Below are 24,096 nucleotides of genomic sequence, written 5' to 3' on the forward strand. Positions count from 1 at the left end.
ATTGTTTATGTTTTTGTAATGTGTAGAGTTGGCCAATTCAAATTCAAGCATCCTCTCATACTCTTAATCCACAACCACAATAACAAGTTCCTAAGGAATCTCAAGCTTCCAGGTCATAAATTTCAAAGACTTCTCATCCATCTGTTTCACTTTCACAAGATCGAAGGCCTAGACTTTTCAAGGCTGTTAACAAACTCAAGGGCATCCTAAACCTTTAAAGAATAAGTGTCTAAAAAGAAAGAAAAATAAAAAACGTTGAACGATTCAATGTAGTAACTTTAAACATCAAAACTTTTACGTTGAATTATATGAACAATTTACTTTTTCAGGTTTTTTCGGGTTTTACTAATGCCATAAGACATTTTGACGTAGAACTCTGTTTGAACGTTGTTTGAACTTTAGTAGCTTTGTAATGCTCGAATGTAAATATATTCAGCTATTTATCATTTAACTAGTTTGAGAAAGCACGAAGTTAATAAACTTTTACCAAGAACAATGCCGCAGCAAAAATGTCAATGCTACAAGAAAACATAACTTTTATCCATTTCCGAAATCAGAAATCACTCACTATAGACCAAAAGGAAAATTACAAGAGCCCTATCGTCTTGTCCCTAAAAAGAACTGACTAAATTGAGAATACAAAGGACTTGTGACATTCTTTTGAGAAACAGAGACAATTCTAAAACACAGATTCAATGAAGAAGAATCGACAGCATTTATCGGCGATGGTTCGCCAACGAATGTTGACTTCACCATTTAGGTACGGAGATGAATGGCGCCGGGATTACTTTCTACAAACGTTTCAAAACTTCAGTTGGTTACCTAAGGGCATTGACGAACGCCATCAATGAATCGACGTCCCTCTTCTCCGTTGGGTACTTGATCGGCTGAGAAGAGTGTTTGGGGAAGAAGAGTATTGTGGGGAAGCTTGTGAGCTGCAGTTCTTTCTGGGCAAACTCCTTTTGCTCTCCATCTGCTCTGAACTTGCCCACTTTCACACTGCTCCCCGCCAACTTGTCAGCCAACTCAACGAATGATGCTTCCATTGCCTGGCAAAACGGGCACCACGGTGCATAGAGCACTACAATCCATGGTTCTTTCCGGTCCTCAAGTTTTGCCAAATTTTCTATTCCAGTTCGGGTTAAGGTGACTAGATTCTGGGAAGTGAATATATCAGTTTCCGTGGCAGCACCATCTGACTGTGCAGCCATGCCATTTTGGCCTCCTTCCTGTTTAATATTGCCTTTGTGAAGACCGCATTCCTTCGCCTTGGCGTCCTCCCACCACCACCTTCCTTCTCTCTCATGTTGCCCCGGTAGGACTGACCTTGTGCATGGCTCGCAACCAATTGAGATGTACCCTTGCGAGTGCAGTGAATTCACAGGTACATTCATGGCACGCAGAAAGTTCCATATGTCATGACCCGCGACATTTGCCACTGGGTTCCACTTCACCAAGCTGCCAGCACCACCATCCAGTCCCTCGAAAACAGGGTCGACCTGGACAACCGGAATTTCAGATCTAGTCCCTGGAGATTGATCTTTCCTTTGTCCGGTGATCCAGGCGCGTAGCCCCTTGAGAGCCCTCCTCAGGGGTCTCACCTTCCTCACGCGGCAGCACTCCTGATGCCCATCCTCATAGAAAGAGAACAGCCCTTTGGTCCTTACTAATGCCTGAACTTCAACAGCATCCGGAAACATGTATTCAATGCGGATGCCATAGTGCTTCTCGACTGTGTCAAAGAACTGATATGTTTCAGGGTTCAGCCTTCCGGTATCCAAGCTGAAAACCCTATAGGGTCTACCGGTTAAATGTGCATACTCAATCAAAGCTACATCCTCCGCTCCACTGTAAAAACAGAGTTTTTCGTTATTAACAACAACAAAATGACTAACCATCAAATCCATTTCATTTGGCGCCTCAAGCAATAATCAGAATGCATAAACTAAACAAAACTCATGGAAATCAGATCAATTCATCGTAAAACCTTAATTTTCGTTAGCATACTAGAAACACACAAACACCATTCGAGGCAAAGTGATGAGACAAGAATATAGCAGCCAGGCTGCTGACATCAAATCCCCAAACGTAGTTTACTGTCAGCAAAAGTTCCATCCTTTATCCGTATTCCCACTGCATTCTATATGATATGAATCGATAAAACACTTACAAGATTCAAACTATGACGGGTACCGAGTACGTCCACATTTGATGAGATACTTAATCATCTATACAACGACCACATCCCACAAGCATTCATTTAATTTTTTTGACACAGTAATTCTTAGGAGGCGTTTTATTGAAATATCTTCAAACAATTTCCACCCTCAATGCATAATTCCCTCGTCACCATGAAACTTTACAAGATATTCTCATAGCATACAGTCATGCAATGCATTCCTGTTTAATTTCAGATTGCCAAATGACAATTAACCGGAAAAACATTGCACATTCAGTTTTTAGCTATACATTTCACTAACATTCATCAAAATTAAGTTAGAGAATGAAAAACAATACTGCAGAGGTTGGACTACCTGAAAGCAATGGCGATATCGTTGCCGAATTTCTCAAGCGCCTTGTCCATAATCTCGAGAGGGGAAGCATTCTCGAGCTCTTTAGCCAATTGCGCATAGTCCTCCACCTCTACTTTCTCAACCACCTCTGCAAAAAACACAAATTTTCAGTACAACCCACAAAAATTCAAAAAAAATAAAATAAAATAAAACCAAAGAAATCTCCAATAAGTGAAACAAATTTCCAATCTTTACCAGGAGCAACGGTTGTCGCTGCGGAAGGAAAAATGGACTCGCTCCGCTTCGGCTGCACATTCACCGGCCTCACCGAGCTCCGCCGTTGAGAAAACGTCACGGCTTGGCGTTGAATTTGACCGTACGATCGATCAAACACCCGAATAGAAGCCAATTGCGGTGCTGCAAATTCCAAAACCCGAAATCCTAACTCGTTAATTCGCATCCCAAATCAAAATATCCAAGCTTCTCAGTCCAATAAAAAAATTAAAGAAAAAATTAGGAAAAAATTTGTACCTTTGGGTTCTGAGGAGGGAGTGAAGGTGCGACCAGAGATCGAAGCAGATGAAGAAGAAGTAACAGCGAGAGCCATTTTAAGAAACGATTTTCTGAATTCGATTTCAAATCCTCTGTTTTTTGCTCTGTGATTTCAGAAACACCCGGTTTATGATTAGCAGGCCAATGTCAACATGTTTATATAAACAGGCTATTAACGGGGCGGCCATTCAGGTTCATTGAACCTGGACGTTAGTCCGTACCAGAGCGCCCCGCATATAACCTGCTTACGTGGCGGCTTACGATTCGTGGGCTCGATCTATGTAGTCATCGCTTTCGTCACGTGGTGTGGGCCCGGGCCTAGATAGTCCCTGCCTGCCGGGTGGTGGGAAAGTACATGGAGGCGATTGAGCAGCCTTTCCCTTCCCTTGGTGGTCCATTTTTTGTCATATTCTTCGGGGCCTTTTTCTAAAATTCCAAATTATTTGTGACCAAATGAAAATTCACATTTTCCCATAAACAAAAATTGAAAATCCACAATGTTTGTTAATTTTCTGGATCATAAGATTCTTGGTTGGTTTTCCTTTGCGAGTCCGGATCGTGAGGATCTTAGGGATCCAAAAAGAATTCGACGAAGATTCATGAATCGTGTTCGTTCATCGTTACATTGTACGATCAAAAATCATTTTAAATATTTTTATTTAAAAATAAATACAAACAGTACAAGATAAAAACTAATCGCATAATGTACGATTCACGCATACAATTTACAGATCTCTAGGATCCTCACATAAAGGATTAGGAGAGGATCTTGTTGGTCCCTTTGCCTCCCCTCAATTTTTCATACAAGTCTTTGTGGTTGAGCTTATAACAAAATGTGCATTGGATTACGTAAGGTCGGGTATAAAATAAGAATATGATAGTATTGTATTACAACACTATGTGCATTAGATTCAATATACTCTAAATAAAGAGTGGTACAATACGTATATCATTATTATTTTATACATCTTCCTCGTGCAAAAAAAAAAATTATACAAGAATTAGCATCGTTATTATAACTTCCTTAGATAAAAGTCAAGGTTTTGAAAACCCTATTTACAAACTACAATTCAAATTTCAAAAAATATAACAATAAGTTGATTACACGATACAACCAAGTCTAATTACAAGCAAACTTTTAAAAAACAAATAGCAGAAATGCTATCAGATAAAGTCTGTTGGCTAAGTAAACAAACTCAAGAGTTTGTATTCGAAAAGGAAACACGACTCAGTCATTGCATGAACATAGTCCTCCAGATCCTTGCGCCATGTGGAAACACAGACAATCTTGTACGTGCGAGAAATATTTTCAATGCATGGGAGCTGTAGAACTTCACCCCTAAGGGTTAAGAGCATCGAACAAGTAGCATGAACCTGTTATTTTGCTAACTTTAAAGCCAATCAAGTTGCAGAAAGCAAAATGCACATCGTACAGAAAGCCGCCGCGGAAAATCTTCCAGTTTGGAAGAGCCTGTTTAAATACAATCGCACTAGCTTCGTCGTGGCCAGTGCCAGTAGTGTATTTGAATGGGTGCAAGCCTATCTGGCGGTTGCGGTTAGGAGTCTCAAACTCAGCGAGAAGAATAAGTTGAGGTAGGTGGACAGGGGCAGCACAGAAGGCAGCAGAATTAAGCCAACGTGAAATATGCAGCTGCGCAAAGAATGGGGAGTCAATGAAATTTAAGGCGGTCTTGGAAACACACCGGAACTGACAGAGTGAGTCGACTGCCTACTGCAGCTCATAAGGATGTCGACAAAGATATTCATGGCAGGTCCATCAATGTTTTTGGCTTTGTGCTTCTTCGTCAGCGGCACCACCGGAAACATTGCTTTGCAGCAAGAATATTATTGATCTTTGTTCAAGAGTACTAAAAAATGAAATTGTGCTACGTGCTTAATATAATATAATTGAGTTCAAATAAATGAACGAATACTTTGTTATATAATAAACAATGAAAATTGACCTTGATAATTAAATAGGCAAATGGTTTCGGATTGAATTGAATTTTTGCAAATCTCGATTCATAGATCATCTTTGATAATTAAATAGGTAAATTGTTTCGATTCATATCGTTAAAATTTGATGTGGAGCCCGCATCTAATCCTTATTTTTTTTCAAAAAAATAGGAATTCCTTTGCATAAAGGACCTATGTATATATTTATTGTACTAGGGTTGGGCTTTTTATTGTTAGGACTAGGTTTAGGGCTGGGCTTTTTATTGTTAGGGCTAGGTTTAGGGCTATGATAGGGTCGGGGGTTTTTTTTGTTAGGATTAGGTCCATCAACAGTCTCTACCATTGCAAGGGCTGGCACACCAGCTGCACAATTTCAATATAAATTTGAGCATCTAGATCCTACTATGCATAATAATACGTGATGTATCATCTGTATTTTGAACACATTAATAAATCTCTTCAGAATGAGAGCATAAACCAACAATTCAACTATAGTTTTGGAGATTCTCCTTGCATGTCTGCATATCCTATTTTTGTTGGCGGTGTGGTGACATGTAGGAATGAATGATAAAAAGATGCATTTGCCCTTTAATTTGATGGTATGTTATTTATTCTTTAATTGATTGCCCTTTAATTTTACACTCTTTAGATTTGGAGTGATTTTCACATTTGACTACGAGTTTTTAATTTTTTCAATTTGAAGTGATTTTCACATTTGTCTATGAGTTTATAATTTCACATTACAACTTGAGGTCTTAAAATTGTATCAATTTAGGTTTTTTCTGTAACAATTTTTTTTGAATTTTTATTAAATTGATGACATAGTGAGCGTGTAACTCATAATTAGGTTGACATGTAAGCCATATTTGAACCAAATTGACTAAAAAAACTCATCAATTTAAAGAAGAATTAGACGTTCAAATAAACAAAAAATATAAATTGTTACAACTACAAAACTTTCAGTGCAATGTAAAAAAATTGAACTCTTTTTTTTTTTTTTTTTTTTTTAAATAAACGATATTATCTATACTAATGGAAATGAAGTGGGATTGGCTTAGCCTCACGAGGGACTAACAATAATATAGTTCAAATTCGTCTTTGTCGATAATCAAACCTAAAACTTTTTACTTACAGATAAATAGAAACATTACTAAACCGTAGTATTAAGTAACAACTCCCTTCTATTTTCTTAGCTAAACAATTATCAATTCATTTGAACAACGACTTCCAAGCCATTTTTTTCCCCTTTTACCATTTACCCTTTACCCTTTTTGAGAGATTAACCGTTTCAAAATTACGGTTTATAAAACGTAATGCTCGCAGCTCGAACTCTCAAGAAAAAAAAAAGATTTTTTCTCCACTAACAAAATATGCGCGGAAAGGATTCGAGGTGTGGCCATATTGTGACAACAAGCTCCAAAAAGAGGCTCATTGCTGACCACAACTTTTTATGTCCCTCCATCTTCATCTTTATAGGTGCACACATGTGGTCCATTTTGACATTGACAATACTCTACGACTTGACCTAGCAAATAGATTGTGTTTATCGTGTTTGTATCTACTTATTATCTTAATACATTATATTGTATTAAAATTGTTATTTTAACGAAATTTTAACAAGTGACTTTATAACGATTAAATTTTTTATAGAATCGTGTCGTTCTACGGAGGAGTGACATGTCATGCAAGAAAATATTATATATAATGTTTAGATTTGATCAACAATATCATATCAAATTCTTAACAAGTCATCTCATCAGTTAAAAATCAATTCGTTAACAAATTATAATAAAGTAATCCAATAATAACCTGATTCATTAACAAATTGACTTAAAATCAATTCGCATTGAAATAATAAATCGTGTAAGGAATTCTCAGGCTTATCTGTTAACCAAACTAGCAATTAGCCGTTTTGTTCTCAATTTGTATACTGACCATAAACATGGCCAGAAACAAAAAGGTGCACCTATTTTTTATTTTATTTTATGAGTTACTGATGATCCTAATCACGTGGACCGACTTAGGGGCTCCACGTAGCATCTAACATATCCATTGAAGATATGCAGAGAGAACAAGTGTCCAAATTCCGGACGAAACGACCGGCTTTCCATTTTTCCGCAGCGCTAAGTCAAGGAAAGAAATTCTGATGCCTTCCGTCTACTATCAAACAATTCGGATCTTTAAAATTTAATTGAACGATTAAAATTATAATATTTTTTAAAATGGATCCATATTTTTAATCGTTTGATAAAATTTCAAGGATCTGGATAGTTTAATGAGAAGGATTAGGTAGAAGAGATATAGAGATAATCATTTTCTCTAAGTCAACAGAGCACATTAATTCCATTTGTAACAGTCCTCTCTGATTGGTCCACGTGTTAATTTGCAAGAAAATGTTATAAGAAAAACTAATAAAAAATATTTGAAAATTTTGAATTTTAATCATAAAAACAAAATAAAGAGTAAAGTAAATAGTATCAGAATTAATTTTTTAATATAAAAATATAATTTTTCGTTAAAATAAACACTACAGCAAAACTTTTCGTTAAAACTCATCATATTATATATAATGAGCTCGTGCTCACGGAAGTGTCCAGATATACTAGCTCACTGATCACAACAGTCAGAACACTCGAAAAACACTCGAAAATGGCCGAAGCTGAGGGAAAATCCGTCGCTCCAAACGCCGAGATTTTGGAATGGCCGAAGAAGGACAAGCGCCGGTTCCTCCACGCCGTGTACCGCGTGGGCGATCTCGATCGCACCATCAAGTACGTTACTTTCTGAAATCACCGGTCATGATAGATGATCGATTCAATTTCCACGATTTCAATGTCATGATAGATGATCGATTCAATTTCCACGATTTCAATTTTTTCAATTTTACTTGGTATCGATTTCAAATTCAACCGTTTGTTTTTCGGAAAATAATTGCAGGTTTTATACGGAGGCTTTGGGGATGAAGCTGTTGAGGAAGAGGGACATACCGGAGGAGAAATACTCGAATGCGTTTCTGGGATATGGGCCCGAAGATTCTCACTTCGTGGTTGAATTGACGTACAACTACGGAGTTTCTTCTTATGACATCGGCACTGGTTTCGGGCATTTCGCCATCGCTACTCCCGATGTAAGTGGGGGAATGGCAAAATTTAAGAAACTTATCTACTTGTATCTGTAATCCGAAATTACACTGTAGCGGTATCTCAAGCCAATCGCATACGCCATGCAATTTAAGACTGCGGCGTTGGTTTGGAATACTGTTCTTCTCCAGGGTATTGGTTATATGAGTATTGAAAATTCGGGAATTCAGCTCGTTGTTTCTGAATGCGATGATCGTGTGGAATTTGGGATTTTGTAGGTTAAAAAACTGGTGGAAGATGTTCGTGTTAAGGGTGGAAATGTGACGAGGGAGCCTGGCCCTGTGAAAGGCGGGACGAGCATCATAGCCTTTGTGAAGGATCCTGATGGTTACACGTTTGAGATTATCCAGCGGCCCTCCACCCCTGAGCCACTTTGCCAAGTCATGCTCCGCGTTGGTGATCTCGAACGCTCTATCAAGTTCTATGAGAAGGTACTCATTTAAGCCCAGCATAGGGATTAAAAAATTATCAGGCTTTGATATCATTCAGCTTGGAATTTTGCTAGCATACTTTCCATGTAGCAATTTCAGCACATTGGATAAATACTACGATCCTGTTGAATTTTGAACTGGTCGTCTTGAATTATATAAGATGGCTTGGATCTTACTACTTGTTTTCTTCAGATACATGATCATGGTTTCTTAATCTTGTCCGATGTCTTGGCTTTCCTTCTGTGCAGGCATTGGGGTTGAAGCTGTTGAGGACGATTGAGAGGCCCGAATACAAGGTAGTTAATCCTCTCTTAGTAGTATGTTTATGAGCGGGTCCTTGGCCCCATCATCTTTATACACAAAGGCTTATTGAATCATCCCGTTTTTCGTGTTGCATCCAATTTACAGTACACCATAGCCATTTTGGGATATGCAGAAGAAGACCAGACAACAATCTTGGAGTTGACCTATAACTATGGTGTTACCGAATACACTAAAGGAAATGCGTATGCACAGGTTGACATGTTTTGCCACTTATTTCATTTTTTTTTTTTTTTTTTTTTTTTTTTTTAAGTCAATCAATTTCTGCTATCCTGATACATTTGTATCTTATATGTTACTAGATTGCTATCAGTACTGATGATGTCTACAAAAGTGCCGAGGCTGTCAACTTGGTTACACAAGAGCTTGGAGGAAAGATAACCAGACAGCCAGGACCAATTCCTGGACTCAACACCAAGATCACCTCTTTTCTCGATCCCGATGGCTGGAAAACTGTGAGTTTTCACTTGTTTACTTGTTGCCCAACTTTCTATTTAGGTGTTTGATCTTTCTATCATACGCATCATTGTTTTATCGTTCTGCACGCCATTAGTCCGCCTGTGTGCTTAGATCGTATCTAATACATCTAACAATTTAGAGGCGACGCATCATTAGCGGTTGAGCTGATTACTACGGTTCCTGACGATGTGCTTGTAGGTCCTGGTTGACAACGAGGATTTCCTGAAGGAACTGCAGCAGTAAGCAAGAGTAGTTGCAATGACGGGAGACTAGTAAAGATGTGGTTGGAGAGACCATATCTTATGAATAAGATAATCCACTTTCAGTATTAGTATGGTTGCGTATGCTTGCTCGTCGGTTGTAAGAATACTTGTGTGTTACTTTGCTTGTAATGTTTAATGCAACTTGCGACTGTAAGACTATCTGTCTAGTTTAACATGGTTGTCCGACTCTTATATTATGATTGTTACTTGAGCTTCACCATCCCGTCATCAATTCCGATGTTTCTAGTCTTGCCGGATTTATAGAGCTTCAGAGTTTCATATTTTCTGAACGGAGTTTCCACTCCGTAAACCCACGAACGAGATTGCGGGTCGAACACCTAAGAGCCAAGCGTGCAATGATGATGGACAGAGAAGAAAGCATCACAAACTGTCTTTAATCTTAACACACAAATCTCAGTATTTCATAAATCCTGCGGTGTTGTTCACAGATTGTACTTTGGGTGTTTGTTGTATCCAGATATCACGACAGTCCAGAAACAGTAAAAACCCCCGTTCGGAGGAAATAAAGAATGATACATGGTCGAAAAGGAAAGAAAAATGTTGATGCTTTGCGAGGATTTGTCTCCTCGTTGAAGTTTGATCTGTGCTTGCGGCTTCAGCGCCCACAATTTCAGATATATACAGCATTTGAAGCTTGATCTGTGTTCGCATGTCCGGAATTGAGCCCAAGAAACGACTGCCTTCTACGGAATCGTGTCCTTTGGGTAGCAACCAAGGACACGAAGAAACCTTGCAAATTCCTGCAAAACAAAGCAATACGCCCTTAAACCACCTATGCCTTGTGCTGAGGAGTGGAGACGTTTGAGAGGAAGACGTTGTAGTTTCAAGCTTCAGTGTGTCACCATGTGGCAAAACCTCCGCTACAAAATAAAAGTTTTCGGAAGTTGCGAAATAAAGAACGCGTATCTAAGTTATACGAGACTAACCTTCAGATGTTCCAACGCATATTGGGCACGGGGATCCGCCATAGAAGCTTCAAAGTCGATGTAAAAGAGGTAGTCGAAATACCTGCCAAAACAGATCGATCAATCAATTCTGTAGAATGGAATTTTTGTGGCAACCTTACCCGTATTAAGAGTCATATCATGACTATGAATCTAGGGTTCTTTATTGTTATGCAAATTAGTATATACCGCGGCTCAGGTTTTGCGCGGATATGCAAAACTTATCATATTCTACATTTGGTGCAAAAGAGTACCACTCACTTGGCACTCCCTTCATTCGAATCATCCACAATCCTTAGAGGACGTTGCTTCTGTGGGCGGCTCTCTATCTGGAAATTGCTCCAAAAGGAGAAGATTTGTCAAAGCTATACGCATGGTGGTGAGCATGAAAGAAAACAAAAAATGAGTAACTAAGTGTACCTTTGTCAAGTTAATGCCCCTAAGAGCAAAAACTGCTAATGCTTTAAATAGTACACCAGGACCTTCTTCAAGAGTGAAAACAACGCTCGTCTATGAAGAAAATTTATACATAAATATTCATAAGATTAAACGAAAACAAAGATACGTAAAAGCAAAAAACAAAACAAATCAAAGTATAGAGATCTATACCTTATATGGCCGGTCAGACCCTGGAATTATCGGTTCTCTTCCAAGTATCAAAAAGCGAGTGATATTATCGTCATCATCCTGGCCAGGGCAAAGTGGTAGGAAATTAAATCAAGCGGTGTCATTAGTAATCCACAGCAGCCATCGTCTTAATGAAAGAAAAGAGGTGCATAATAAGGTTAAAACAATCCGAACTATTCCTCCACAACATCTGAGAGGGTGATGCATCTTTGCAGTATGAGTTAGCATATTGTAAAAGAAATGCAAATACTCGAAACAAGAAAATTTGACATATGGAACTCTGCGTAATGCCTGGAAAGAATAGCTTGCAGACGCCCTACCAAACTGTCATGCTGAGAAGACACTTTCCAGTATGCCGGGTTGACTCTGTCAAAATACCATTGGTTGGATATTCTTTTATTAAGCTTCCAACCAATTGTGTTATTACACGGTGTGTACTGGGCCGTGTTCCCGGCACACTGAAAAATCTCTCCATGATTAGAAGATAGTGAAGTTACAACTTCTGCTTTCTTAAGAAAGGAGGTCAATTCTCAATCCGTCCAGATGTTTACCATATCAATACCAAAGTAATGTTCAAACAAGCCAGCTTAACTTATATATTAAATCCGAAAAAGGAATCTAAAAGAATAGCCTTACTTGAATTTTTTCTGCAAGAATGTCAAGCCCATAAATATTTGCAGCTCGAGCACTTGCAACAGCACCAGTATCTCGTAGGCCAGTTGAGGCCACCATCTGTATAAAATGTCCCAACCCTTAGCATATAAACACCCTCAATTCCTATCACAGTCACAGAATACAGAAGACATATTGATAACCTGTGCAGCCAGAGCACTGTCATCGGTATTGATTCTGATGATACCCAAACTGCTTAGCGTCATCTCACATTGAGCAAAAGCCTGCAAGCGAAATGTCCGCAAAAAAAAAAAAAAAAAAAAACGTTTAAAGACCTAAATCTTTCATGTTCAAAGATTAGTTTCAATATGCATGCATGTGCAAATTTTCTGCGGTCAAACCAAATAGAAGACAGCTAAAAAGTGCTAGACCAAGACCTATGACCCCATTTTGCTACAAGCGCCAGTGCCAAGAAAATAATCACAATCTGCTAGTACCGTATGGTGGTTGTGGAAACGCTACTAGTAGACGTTATAAGACAAGCCAATTATGGAGGAGCTCCACAAAAGAGCATTTCAAAACGTGTTAGCTATTATGTATAGATTTTCCTTTTTGGCTGTGCTACAAAGCAATTAAGAACGTAAGACTACCCAACTGGGAAACATTTTTATTGTTGCAAATGGGCAATTTGATGACACAATGATATAAGCGTTCATGCCATATGTACTGGACAGGTCAGATAATATATCCATCAGCTGTCTGCTTATGCAAATAGGAAAAAAAAAAAAAAAAATACATGAAAGACCAACCTGATAATGGCTTAAAACACGTTTTAGTTCCTCTTTTCTTGCACCGGGCAATCCCAGGAGACAATGGTTCACTTGCAATTGTACCTCTCCAACTATGTGCAGTCTGTGGTGAAGTAGTAAGTCATAATTACGGTGGATGCTTCCACCTACAGAATTCTCAATGGGAAGAACTGCTTTATCCACCAACCAAAGTTCAACTGCCTGTTAAAGGAAAAATGAACTTAATCAAGGTACACAAACAGGTATACATAAATTTTTTTAAAAAAAAAATGAAAACTAACAAAAAATATTATTCAACCTTGAATGCAGCTTCAAACTGGTCACATGGGACGGTCTCACACTTCGGATAAGCTTTTACTGCAGCGGCCTCACTATATGCCCCTGGTAACCCCTAAAATGGGAAATACAACATACATAAGAGCAAAAAAAAAAAAAAAATATATATATATATATATATATATATATCTATGAACGCCAAAAGAATGTAAGTAATTAATGAGAAGATTTACCTGATAAGCAACTCTCACTTTTGAATCATCACGAGGAGAAAAGTCATTTGCTGTCAATGGTTCTACAATTAATTCACATTCAAGCTATGAGAAGTGAGTGACAAGAAACAATTGTAAGATAAATTGAAAAGAAAAGACCACTACAATGAAGAAGTATAGTAGCACACTGGACAACGAGAAATACAAAAATCACTGAAAAAGTCAAACAAACAATTCCGGAGACAACTCATTCCCATAAACTACAACTAAGCTATTCTTTTCAGTATTTGGATGTGGAGACACTTACAAAATCTGATTGTTCCATTGCATTTTGAATTCAACCTGCTGGATTGCTCCAAAATATTTCAAGAGATTATATATTTAAGTGGGATTGCCAGGGCTTTGATCCCATTTTAGAACCCACCTGACCATGGGTCCATATTTGTAATCCAAGGATGAAATTTCGTATATGACCATCCAGGATATTTCCACTTTTTTAAGCCACCAATATAAGGGGGCGGACAGAAATGACCTAGATTACAGCAACATGCCGTTTAGATATTGATGGACTTTAGCATTAGAGTGAATTGGCAAGATATCTTCAAAAGTTCTTTTGCAGTGGATATACAACCGAATCTCATTGCTAAATCTATTGGTTTCCAGAAAAGAGATACATCAAGAAATAGACAATACTCAAATTTGTCATCTTTGAAAAGTTTTTCGAAGTTTCCATCAATAACGGTATTTCCATAAACTTGAATACCGTTATTTCCACCAACATCGGGCATCTGAAAGAGTAAGGTGCTTACTAGTGCTCACTGCCAAGCCATAATGGAAATCCTCCTACCCAGTCCTCACTGTCATGTCATAAATTTCATGTAATTTTTTGCCTACATTTCATTTGATCCTACCCTAATCTAAATGTTTAGGCCGAATGAGTTAAATGCACCGATGCTACAGTTGTCAAACAAAATCTTCTTCATGATGAAAACCCCCAAGTACCAATAGCCATCACAGAAAATAAAGCTACTGAATTTAACCTTGTTCTGCATTGTAAAGGAGCTAAACTATTCTGCATTGCCCAACAACTAATCAAAGTATAACGTTGTTCTTCAATTACTAAATTTATATCCTCCAATCCAACATACAAGTACCCGATTGACAATTAAAAGTATAGAAATTGAGCAAAACACAAAATTAAGAGCTTTTGCAGAACTCACTAGGAAGAAGGTTCAAATCCTTGTGAAACTCCCTGGACTTATTGTCCTCAATCCGTTCCATTGCACCTGAAGACTCGGCGGCGCAGGTAAGGCTCGGCTTCTCATCTTCCACCGGAGTGATAGCTCTCTGGGCGGAAGCAACAGCCAAACAAGAACACTCCCATTTGCGGAAATTCGAATTCAAAGCCAACTCAGAGTGGTTCGAGCTCAAATCTGAGACACCCTGATGAGAATAAGGGGTTTTAGCACAAACCCAGATGGATGCAGCCTTCGCAGCCATCAATGAATCAATCAGCTGAAATTTGCACTGAACCCAGAAATGCAAATAGCAAAAAGACCAAGTCTTTAAGGCAAATCCGGGCTCATGAGAGAGGAGGTTGGTGAGGGGGTTGTTGGATGAAACCCGGTATGCACATTGTCAAGGTCGATGAAAATGGTGGCTGGTGACGGACCCCACAAAATTGTGTTAGAGTGAGAAACATGTAAGAAAAGAGAAATCCCTTGGGATTGAAAAGTTTAGAACTTCGAGGGTTTTAGAGAGAGAAAGGGAGAGAGAGACCGACAGGGCGAAGAAATTAGAGAGGAAAGGAGTCTACAAGGGTAGGTGAGCAAGAATGTTGTTGGACACACGCTGCCTCCCGCAGCCTCCGGTAAAACAAAAACAAAGAAAAAAAATGGAAACTAGGAAAGTTTTCAGTATATATATTATCCAATACTTTTTTTTTTTTTTTAATACAACAATATATTTTTTACAAAAATGAGAGAGTATGGCTAAACTACATAATAAACAACTTAATTTGATATCGAATTCGCTATTGATGAGATTCAAACATAACATTTCTCACTTATAAATAAAAATAAATATCATTACATTGTAATACTAAAATACAATTATTTATGAAAATGATGTGCATTTGAGAGAGAGAGGGTCGTTGTGGGGCTAAATTGGGAGGAACCTATCACTATTCACTGTGCTGCTTGTGATTTGTATCCAATCGTATGCATGTTTGGATGTACGAGTAGAACCAAACATTTCTGCTGAGGAAAGGGTAATTACATTTCAGATTTGTTTCAATTTTCTATTAATTACGTCTTTACTTTGATGGATTGAATGCTGGACTCCTTCTAATTCTTTTAAGTTTTCCACGTTTACGTTCGTACAGTGTTTAAAATGTTGATATAAATGAAAATATTGATATGTAAATTTATGAAATATAAACGGATATATTGATATCGGTTGTTTTCAACATAAATTATAGAAATTAGCAATTGAGTGAGTGTATTATTATCAACTTATTTAAATTTAGTTGAAATTAGAGAAAATGTTCTAAAATAAAAAATAAAAAAAAAATCAAAAGTTCCCAACAAATTTTCTGTATTGAATTGGTAAATATTATCGATATTTATTGATTTTCTTATATCTCGCTGATATAGGATGAAGTTTGCATTTCACCTATTTAAATATCGATTCTTGACTTCTTCTTCTTTTTTATTCTATATTTTGACAAAAATATGAACAACTTTGTGGATATTTTAAAGCATTCATATGAGATTATAAGATTTAACTTTCTTTTCGTTTAATAACACATATAAATTGTCACTTATAAGCGAAAAATCTTAGATTCGAATCTCATGGATGACGAATTCGATACCAAATTAGGTTGTCTATTGTATGATTTAACCGAATTTTCATTTTTCTTAATGTAAAATATATCGTTGTACTCAGCAAAAAAAAAAAGAAAATAACACATATAAATTGGATAGGTTGTGAGTTTCACTTAACAATTCGTAGTTCAATACTTTGAAAATCACGTGTCAAATCAACTAGAAGGACCAGTTGATCAGATTCTCTTTACTTACATTGTTTAGAAGTTCCCTTCTTCTTTACTTCTTTGCTTTTGTTAAACAAGTCACAAGTTATTCCACCATAATATAATTGTCCTGGTCTCCATTTGACTACTTTACAAAATACTAATAGAAGTCATTATCTTCCATGTAATTGGTCAATACCTACCAATGGGCCCTTGCGTCCAGAATTGGACGTTGCTCCTAAAATTTTAAATTCAAAATGAAGGCTGTAATATTACGGTTTAATGGTATTTATCTGTATTTGTAAATAAGAGATATTAGGTTTGATTCTTACTAAAGACGAATTTGAATCAGATCATTGTTAGGCTATTGTGAGGCTGATCCCACCTCTTCTCCCATTAGTGTAGATACTATCGTTTGTTAAACAAACAAATAAAAAAATTAAAATAAAAAAAAATAAAACTTCTGTAGTCAATTTATTGGGGTCTCGAATGCGCGTGGAAACACATAAGAACTCTTGAATAGAAATGGAAAAGAGATGTAACTCCAATTTCTTTGGAAATGGCAAGATCTTTAGCAACAAGAAGGAGCTGGTGAGCTTCCCGACCTCTGAAAATGTGGATTGTCATGGCGAAGTAATTAACCGATCCCCTTTATGAAAACAAAAAATATACAACAATATTAATTTATTGTTTTTTTTATCTATATGATAATTATTGTTCGATAAGAGAAACGTAAATACTAACGAAGGTTGAAGTATTGTATATTTTTTGGAAGTGTTCTACCTTTTGAAGCTACTAAATGAGAATCAATGATTGGAAAGAGAGAACGTATGCACTACGAAAGTTAAAACTTAAAACGTTTATATTTGACGTATGAGTAGATGTTTTACAATCAATGCTACTAAACGCGTTTTAAAGTCCAAAAGAGAGAACGTATGAAATTTGATAATTAAATTTCTATATTTACAGATGACGTTTTATCGCAGTGGCAAAAAACAACATATACAAGTTTCTGCCATTGAAGTTACTAAATGAGAATTAACGTACTATGAAAGTTAAACTGTCCGAGGAGAGTTAAACTTGTATCATAATTGTACAACCAGTGTTCTACCATTACAGACATAATTAGCCTATCAAATTTGGGCCGTAGATGTTCAGTCTTAAACCCACTGGACCCGGTCCTGGTGATCCACTAATATAACCTGCTGTATGGGCCATTGCATCACCATATTGCAGCCCACTAAAACATTTAAGATGGATTCTTTCACTTCCCAAACCAGGGCCCAAAAAGCCCATGAAAGAGTTCAAGCCTTAATGGACGAAGCCCTAATCAATTATCAAAGATGCTACATGATGTGTAGATTGCAATCGATCATTCGTTGACTATTGTTAACATGAAATGAGCTGGACTAAAATCTAATAAAAAAAAGTAGTTGGTTGTTTACGTGTCAAAAATCATTTATCTTCCTTTTATATTTTCCTTTTATATTTTAAAATAAAGTACTTTGCTGAAGTGACAGTAAAAAAGTGAATGAGCCCAACAACGCTCAGTTTCATGATTATTCATTTACACAAGGCATATTATAAGCTGAACTAAGCTAAATTATATGATGGTAAATTCAAATTTATGTACATAAAAATACGACTTAAAGTCAATACGTCGGAGAGTAAAAAAAGTGAATGAGCCCAACAATGATCAGTCTCATGATTATTCATTTACACAAGGCATATTATAAGCTGAACTAAGCTAAATTATATGATGATAAATTCAAATTTACGTTCATAAAAACACGACGTAAAGTCAATACGAGGGAGAGTTCACAACACACTGGTTGAAATGTACTTGCAAGAAATTGGTCGTCCAAAATAAAGAGAAGTAGTTTGAGATGATCGGTCATAGCAAAATCAGGGAGGGTACTTTTACTTTATCAGGAATGTATATATTGTATGCCCATTGCATTGGTTAGAGTGAAATGAAATCCGGTTGGAATTGGATTTGGTCGAGCTCAAGGCAAACACGCTCCCTGTTTATCTACAGTGACATGTCAAATTAGACGCTGACTAATCGGTCTTCCCCCACCAACAAAACAATCAAGGGCCCACTAATATCGAACCCAGATTCTCTTTGGATCTCAAAAATTGAGTTTAAGGATTAAATAATCTGGACCGTTGAAATTTGATCTCACGGTTACAAATAAGGGATCCTTTTAAAAGTTAGAATAATTGTAGTCGTTAGATCAAATTTCAACAACCCGAATTATTTGATCATTAGGCTCCGTTTTTGGAAATCCGAAGAGGATCTAGGTTCACTAATATCATTCTCTAATTCCTCCATTTTTTTTTTCAATTATGTTTTTATTTTTTTTTTGTCCAAACATATCTATTACTATTTTTTTGAAGAATTTTAAAATATAATATATGAGAGTAAACTTATCTCTACTAATTAATAAAATCATCTTTGTCAACCAAAAGCGAGTGAAAAGATAAATTAGTCTTCTATCACACAAAAAAATGATGGGTAATAATGTAATTTCATAGGTCCAAATTTTATTGTTTTTTATTGAAGTCTCACCTACAAGTGATGTTAAAATATCTCTAATATTAAAAAAAATAAAAAACAAAAACCTCTTACTCCCCCACGTTCTCTCTCTCTCCTTCTCATTTTCTAAAAAAATGTATTCATACACATAAAGTGTGTAGGTAAATGCTAGTAAAATTTAAATAAACAAATTTTTATAGTTTGTATGATTATTATTATTATTATTGGATGGACAAATTATACCCCAAAAAAAGGAAAACGACAGAAATTCAAAGGACGACGACGAAAAAACAAAGAAAGGAAACGGAAGCAGAATAAAAGTAGTCGGATGGAAATAAAACATCCCGACGCCTTGACTGACACAACCCCTAGAAATCCACCCAAAGTCGTGCCGATTAATTCACATTTACGATACTACCCTCTCGTTCTCCCATAACATTCTCTCCTCCTTTACTCGGTTAAAACGCCCACACTGAACACACCCAACTCCCCCTGCGCAGGCAAACCATGGCCAAATCGTCGGCGAGCTTAACGACGTCGTTCCCGCCGCTCAAGCCCGACGACTACTCCCACAGCCCCGTGCACTACGCCGTCGTTTTGTCAGACCACACCACACTCTCCCGAATCGTCGCCACCCTCCCCCGACTTGCCGATCCGACTCAAATCCACACCGAGTCCGACTCCCTCTCCCAGGAACGAACCGCGGACCGGATCTCGTCCGTGCTCGACCGCCGCGACGTTCCCTACAGAGAAACCCCTCTCCACCTCGCCGTCCGACTAAACAACGCTGTCTCCGCTAAAATTTTAGCCTCCGCCGGCGCCGACGTGTCACTCCAGAACTCCGCCGGCTGGAATCCCTTACAGGAAGCATTGTGTCGCCGGAGCTCTGACGTCGCTTTAATCCTTCTCCGGCTCCACCACCGTTCCGCTTGGGCTAAGTGGCGCCGCCGCCTGCCACGTGCAATCGCCGTGCTCCGGAGAATGCGGGATTTTTACATGGAGATCTCGTTCCACTTCGAGAGCTCCGTCATTCCCTTCGTCGGAAAGATCGCTCCCTCCGACACGTACAAGATCTGGAAGCGCGACGGCAATTTGCGCGCAGACACGTCGCTGGCCGGATTCGACGGATTGAAGATCCAGCGCGCCGATCAGAGCTTCCTATTCCTCGGCGACGGCGATCAGAGCCACGACGTTCCCCCGGGATCGCTGCTCGTCTTGAACCGCGACGAACGGAAAATCTTCGACGCTTTCGAGAACGCCGGGTCGCCGATGAGCGAGTCGGACATCGCCGGGTTCTGCGCCCAGACGAGTGTGTACCGCCCCGGCATGGACGTCACCAGGGCCGAGCTGGTCGGGAGGACCAATTGGAGGAGGCAGGAGAAAACGGAGAGCGTCGGAGAGTGGAAAGCTCGAGTGTACGAAATTCACAACGTCGTGTTCAGCTTCCGCTCGAGAAAAGTCGCCAATGGCGATGCTGACGTGGCGGGGAGCGAGCAGGTGCTTCCTCTTGAGCTCGACGAGGACGACGACGGGTTTTTGGTAGCGGAGAATCCGAGCTTCGGAATTCCCGACGGCCGGAGGCACAGTAGCTTCGTGAGGGAGGAGAGGGAGTTCGTGGCATTGGGGAGAAAAAGCGTCGACGTTTCGTCAATTTCCGGGCCGCCGTCGAGGAGGTCTAAAACGGCCACCATTGTGGCAGCACCAGTGCAGACGAAAGAGAAAGAGTTCGTGAGGAGCTTGAGGCCGTGCGTTTGGCTGACGGAGCAGTTTCCGTTGAAGACGGAGGAGCTGCTGCCGTTACTGGACATCTTGGCGAACAAGGTGAAGGCCGTTAGGAGGATGAGGGAGTTGCTCACCACCAAGTTCCCGCCAGGGACTTTTCCGGTTAAGGTAAGGGCATTTTGGATATTTCAGTCAGTTGGGGTCCCAATTGGGATTGGGTGGGCCCGGATGGGTACGGGGGGTCGTCGAGTTTTCTTTTTTTTTTTTTTTTTTTTTGTCTGTTTTGTTTGCTTTGGTGTTTTACCCTTTCATGCTTGTGGCAAGTGAAACTGTGCGTTTTAATGGATCCCATAAGCGAATCATATCATTAGATGATATCGTACGTTTAGAAGCTTTTTGTGGGGCCTCGGTGGTCGTGATTCGACGTGGGACGCTTTGGTTTGTCGCGTTCCTTATTTGACCGTCGAAAAGTCTTGGGTGCAACGGTCCGACCACCTCATTCATGCGACATTGTGATTGCTCGAATGCCTTTCGTGCGAGAGCTATAGCACGTATCACGTGTTCGGCTCGTCACACTCAAGTGAAATCGGCATTTGAGTATCCTTGTGTTTACGGTTAGGTATAGTTACACTCGAGTTACAGAATAAATCAGTTCTTAGATAGTGTGTTTGACTTGTTACACTCGAGTTACTATCTCAAGAAAAATAGAGCTTCATCGGCCTTAGATTTTGGCACGTCATTAACAGTTAAACTGTCACGGTTGAATGTGGATTTGATTTAAAATATATGTGGTAGTTGTGATTTTGTGTACAACTAGCTTAGTTTAGCTTGTGGTGTTGTTTGGTGATGGACAGGTGGCAATACCGGTGGTCCCAACGGTGAGAGTGGTGATAACATTCACAAAGTTCGTTCAGCTTCCGCCAACTGAGCAATTCTTCACTCCAATGTCAAGCCCCAGACAATTTCTTCATGAAGGGCGAGGCCAACAAGAGGAGGAACACAAGTCCAAGCCACAAAAACCATCCTCCTTTTCATCTTCGTCGTCGTGGCTGAGGCGGAGCAGCAGCCAGTCGGGGTCTTCCGTGAGCAAGCAGAACCACCAACACCAACACCAACACTGTGCTCCCCCGGCAGTGTCTGCAGCGCAAGACTCTTCTGACCCTTTCGCCATTCCTAGCGGTTATACATGGACGAGCATCGAGGACAAGTCTCGCAAAATGAAGAAATCCAAGTCCAGCAGGAGATCAATATCCAAGTAATTAACTTGTGTAATCTTTTGACATATTGATAGATTGATTGTACATATATTACCGTATCAGTTCTTCGGTCATTTGTGTTCAATTACAACGCTTTCTCCTGCAACCTCGATTGCTTAATTCTTTCCAATCAAAGAACTCCGCGTGACTTGGCCAATCAAGAAAGTCCTTGGGATGCATTCGTCCATGGAAATCGAGAACGTCTGCTTTGTTCCCACGATCAAGTACTCCCTTGACTGGTATTTTTTGGGCAGGTTTATGTGTTTGGAGATTGGAGTGGTAGTGTTTTGTTGGAGTGTAAAAACCGTTTTCTAACAATGAATGATTGCGTGGTAGAAAGTTGTAAGTACTCGTGAGTCATTACACTTTTACGTGAAAAAGCACCCACTAGAACTAGATGCATATTCAAGAACTACTAACAAGTGCTTTTTAAAGAAGCACTTGGATTTTCAATAAAATTGTCTCCAGTGTTTATAATGTTAAGGCCACTGATCTCCAGATCAGGAAAGGCTAATAATGTTTAACCAAAGTGAGATCATTTGATAAAATGATGTTTTGAACTTGGAGATCTAAGGGTTTAAGCTTTGAATCATGCTTCATTGCTGAAACAAAAGCAACTAGTGTTGTTGAAAAAGCAATCACAAATGAATACGTGCCTGAATAATTGAAATTGACAACTATACTCAGACACTTCTTCATTTGTGATTAGGTTTCAGCAATACTTGCTGCTCTTCTTTCAGCAACGAAACATGATTCTTGCACTTTAAAGTCTACTTAAGATATTTTGAGCTTCTTCTACGGATCCATCCATGGACTTCTCTCTTTTCTCTCCTTTGTAGGTGATGTGAAGAATTCCGTCATCATCCTAATTTTCTTCATCGACAGCAGACAAGGCTTGTCTAGCAACAATGGAAGAATTATTATAAAGTTTTATTTTATTTTATTGCTACAACGGAACAAAAAGGATTAATTGTTATTTTATTTAATTTATGCTATTAATTATGTATAGGAATCGATGGGATAGACACAAGTTGAGTTTGTTAGAGCGAATTGACTTGGATAACAACCAGATTCAAGGTAAATAAGTATGTATCGAAAGAGAAATCGATAACAATTTTAAATTTTTGTTCGAGTTGAAAGTAGAAAGTGGATAACTCGGTGAGTTACCCTATTCATATTCAAGCTAATTTCTTTCAGCAAACATAGCCACACAATTCCTATCTATTTAAACAATCACGATTAAACTTTGTCAACGTCTTTCGTTGACTTCTTTATAGAGAAAGTAAAATAAAAACGAAAAATAAGAAATGAGAGAAAAATATTTGAATAAAAGAGAATCCTGCTCCGTTGAATATAGAGTTGGGAGAGATGCCTTGGTTGTTAAGGAAAAGATGCTCTGTGCCTCTGGACGACTAGGAATCAATGATGATGATGATCAGAGATTGCCCAATGAAAGAAAGGGAAAATACCAAACGATGCTTTGCTTGCTTCTCTGGACGTCATGAGTTGGCAAACTCCTTTTTCCTTTTTATTTTTTACTTTATAAATTTGAAGAAAAAAGTAAAATAGTGACGTCAAATTTATAAAAAAAGGTGAAGGTGATAGACAGAGAGAGACAGCCCATCCTTCATCCCATGTGCTGTCTCAATAAATACAACTTACAACTACGCCTCACTTGTTTTCTTTCGGTTAAACTACATCATCTTTCTAAATCTACACGCTAGCTAGCTAACCTCTCTCTCTCCTCTCCAGGTACTCTCTCTCTCTCTATCTCACTCATGTTCTTGGTATCTCATATTCCATGCTGGGTTCAGATCTCCATCTGCTACCAATAATCAAAGAAAATATGAAGAAATCTCTGCAAATTTTGAATGCGTTACCACTGTTAGATTGATACTTGTCAAATTATTTTGCCATGGTTTATGGAAACAGGTGGTGGTTGGAGACTTTTGAGACAAGTGATGGCTGCCGAAGCACCGGGGTGGGCCGATCAGTGGGGCGCCGGAGGCATTGGCGCACTGGAAGATGCAGAGAGCGCCAAAACGGCAGAAAACAACAGCAGCAACAAGAAGGCGGAGACCAAATCTGGCTTAGGCAAGGCCAAGGTGGCTGCAATGGCTGGCGCTGAGAAGATCAAGAGCGGCACATCCAACGGCATCAAATGGATCAAAAATCAGTGCCAGAAGAAAAAAACAACCAAACCAGATAACTAGAAATGTTCGATATCCAGAAACTTCAATTGTTTGTTGTCTCAAGTGTTGATTTGTGATTATTTTTGCCTGTTTGGTGTGTAAGAATGTTGAAATACCAATCGTATTGAACCTTGGGAAGTAATCTTAACACAACCTTTCCCCTTTTCCTCTCCCCCGCTCACTACTTATTTTACCGTTGGATCGAAATAGACAGAGTTGT

At 38.7% G+C, this 24,096-nt stretch overlaps 4 protein-coding genes and 1 long non-coding RNA gene across 5 annotated transcripts; 3 read left to right on the forward strand and 2 right to left on the reverse strand.

Annotated features, from left to right (window-relative positions):
- Positions 1-519: 519 nt before the first annotated feature.
- On the reverse strand, positions 520-3,190 carry LOC137725238 (5'-adenylylsulfate reductase 3, chloroplastic-like). Its single transcript, XM_068463864.1, has 4 exons — positions 3,045-3,190; positions 2,769-2,930; positions 2,535-2,661; positions 520-1,848 (listed from the first exon to the last, which is right to left on the reverse strand). Exons 1-4 carry the CDS (start codon positions 3,118-3,120, stop codon positions 819-821), a joined length of 1,395 nt encoding a protein of 464 aa, XP_068319965.1. The 5' UTR covers positions 3,121-3,190; the 3' UTR covers positions 520-818.
- Positions 3,191-7,629: 4,439 nt separating this feature from the next.
- On the forward strand, positions 7,630-9,827 carry LOC137725567 (lactoylglutathione lyase GLX1-like). Its single transcript, XM_068464294.1, has 7 exons — positions 7,630-7,792; positions 7,959-8,148; positions 8,380-8,592; positions 8,841-8,888; positions 9,001-9,108; positions 9,216-9,368; positions 9,571-9,827. The coding sequence occupies exons 1-7, from the start codon at positions 7,671-7,673 to the stop codon at positions 9,613-9,615; spliced, it is 879 nt and encodes a 292-aa protein (XP_068320395.1). The 5' UTR covers positions 7,630-7,670; the 3' UTR covers positions 9,616-9,827.
- A 290-nt stretch (positions 9,828-10,117) lies between these two features.
- On the reverse strand, positions 10,118-15,006 carry LOC137725566 (arogenate dehydratase/prephenate dehydratase 1, chloroplastic-like). The gene is made up of 11 exons (XM_068464293.1): positions 14,357-15,006; positions 13,158-13,219; positions 12,947-13,039; positions 12,649-12,849; positions 12,043-12,123; positions 11,864-11,959; positions 11,210-11,287; positions 11,021-11,110; positions 10,862-10,929; positions 10,583-10,664; positions 10,118-10,396 (listed from the first exon to the last, which is right to left on the reverse strand). Exons 1-11 carry the CDS (start codon positions 14,634-14,636, stop codon positions 10,340-10,342), a joined length of 1,188 nt encoding a protein of 395 aa, XP_068320394.1. The 5' UTR covers positions 14,637-15,006; the 3' UTR covers positions 10,118-10,339.
- A 4,066-nt stretch (positions 15,007-19,072) lies between these two features.
- LOC137726356 (uncharacterized) lies at positions 19,073-21,756 on the forward strand. The gene is made up of 2 exons (XM_068465274.1): positions 19,073-20,596; positions 21,283-21,756. The coding sequence occupies exons 1-2, from the start codon at positions 19,214-19,216 to the stop codon at positions 21,685-21,687; spliced, it is 1,788 nt and encodes a 595-aa protein (XP_068321375.1). The 5' UTR covers positions 19,073-19,213; the 3' UTR covers positions 21,688-21,756.
- A 1,543-nt stretch (positions 21,757-23,299) lies between these two features.
- LOC137725891 (uncharacterized) lies at positions 23,300-24,018 on the forward strand. The gene is made up of 2 exons (XR_011067551.1): positions 23,300-23,436; positions 23,617-24,018. It is a non-coding gene; the product is annotated as an uncharacterized lncRNA (long non-coding RNA).
- Positions 24,019-24,096: the final 78 nt, after the last annotated feature.

Source organism: Pyrus communis, chromosome 2 (genome assembly GCF_963583255.1).
Source record: "Pyrus communis chromosome 2, drPyrComm1.1, whole genome shotgun sequence".
In the NCBI taxonomy this organism is placed as follows: domain Eukaryota; kingdom Viridiplantae; phylum Streptophyta; class Magnoliopsida; order Rosales; family Rosaceae; genus Pyrus; species Pyrus communis.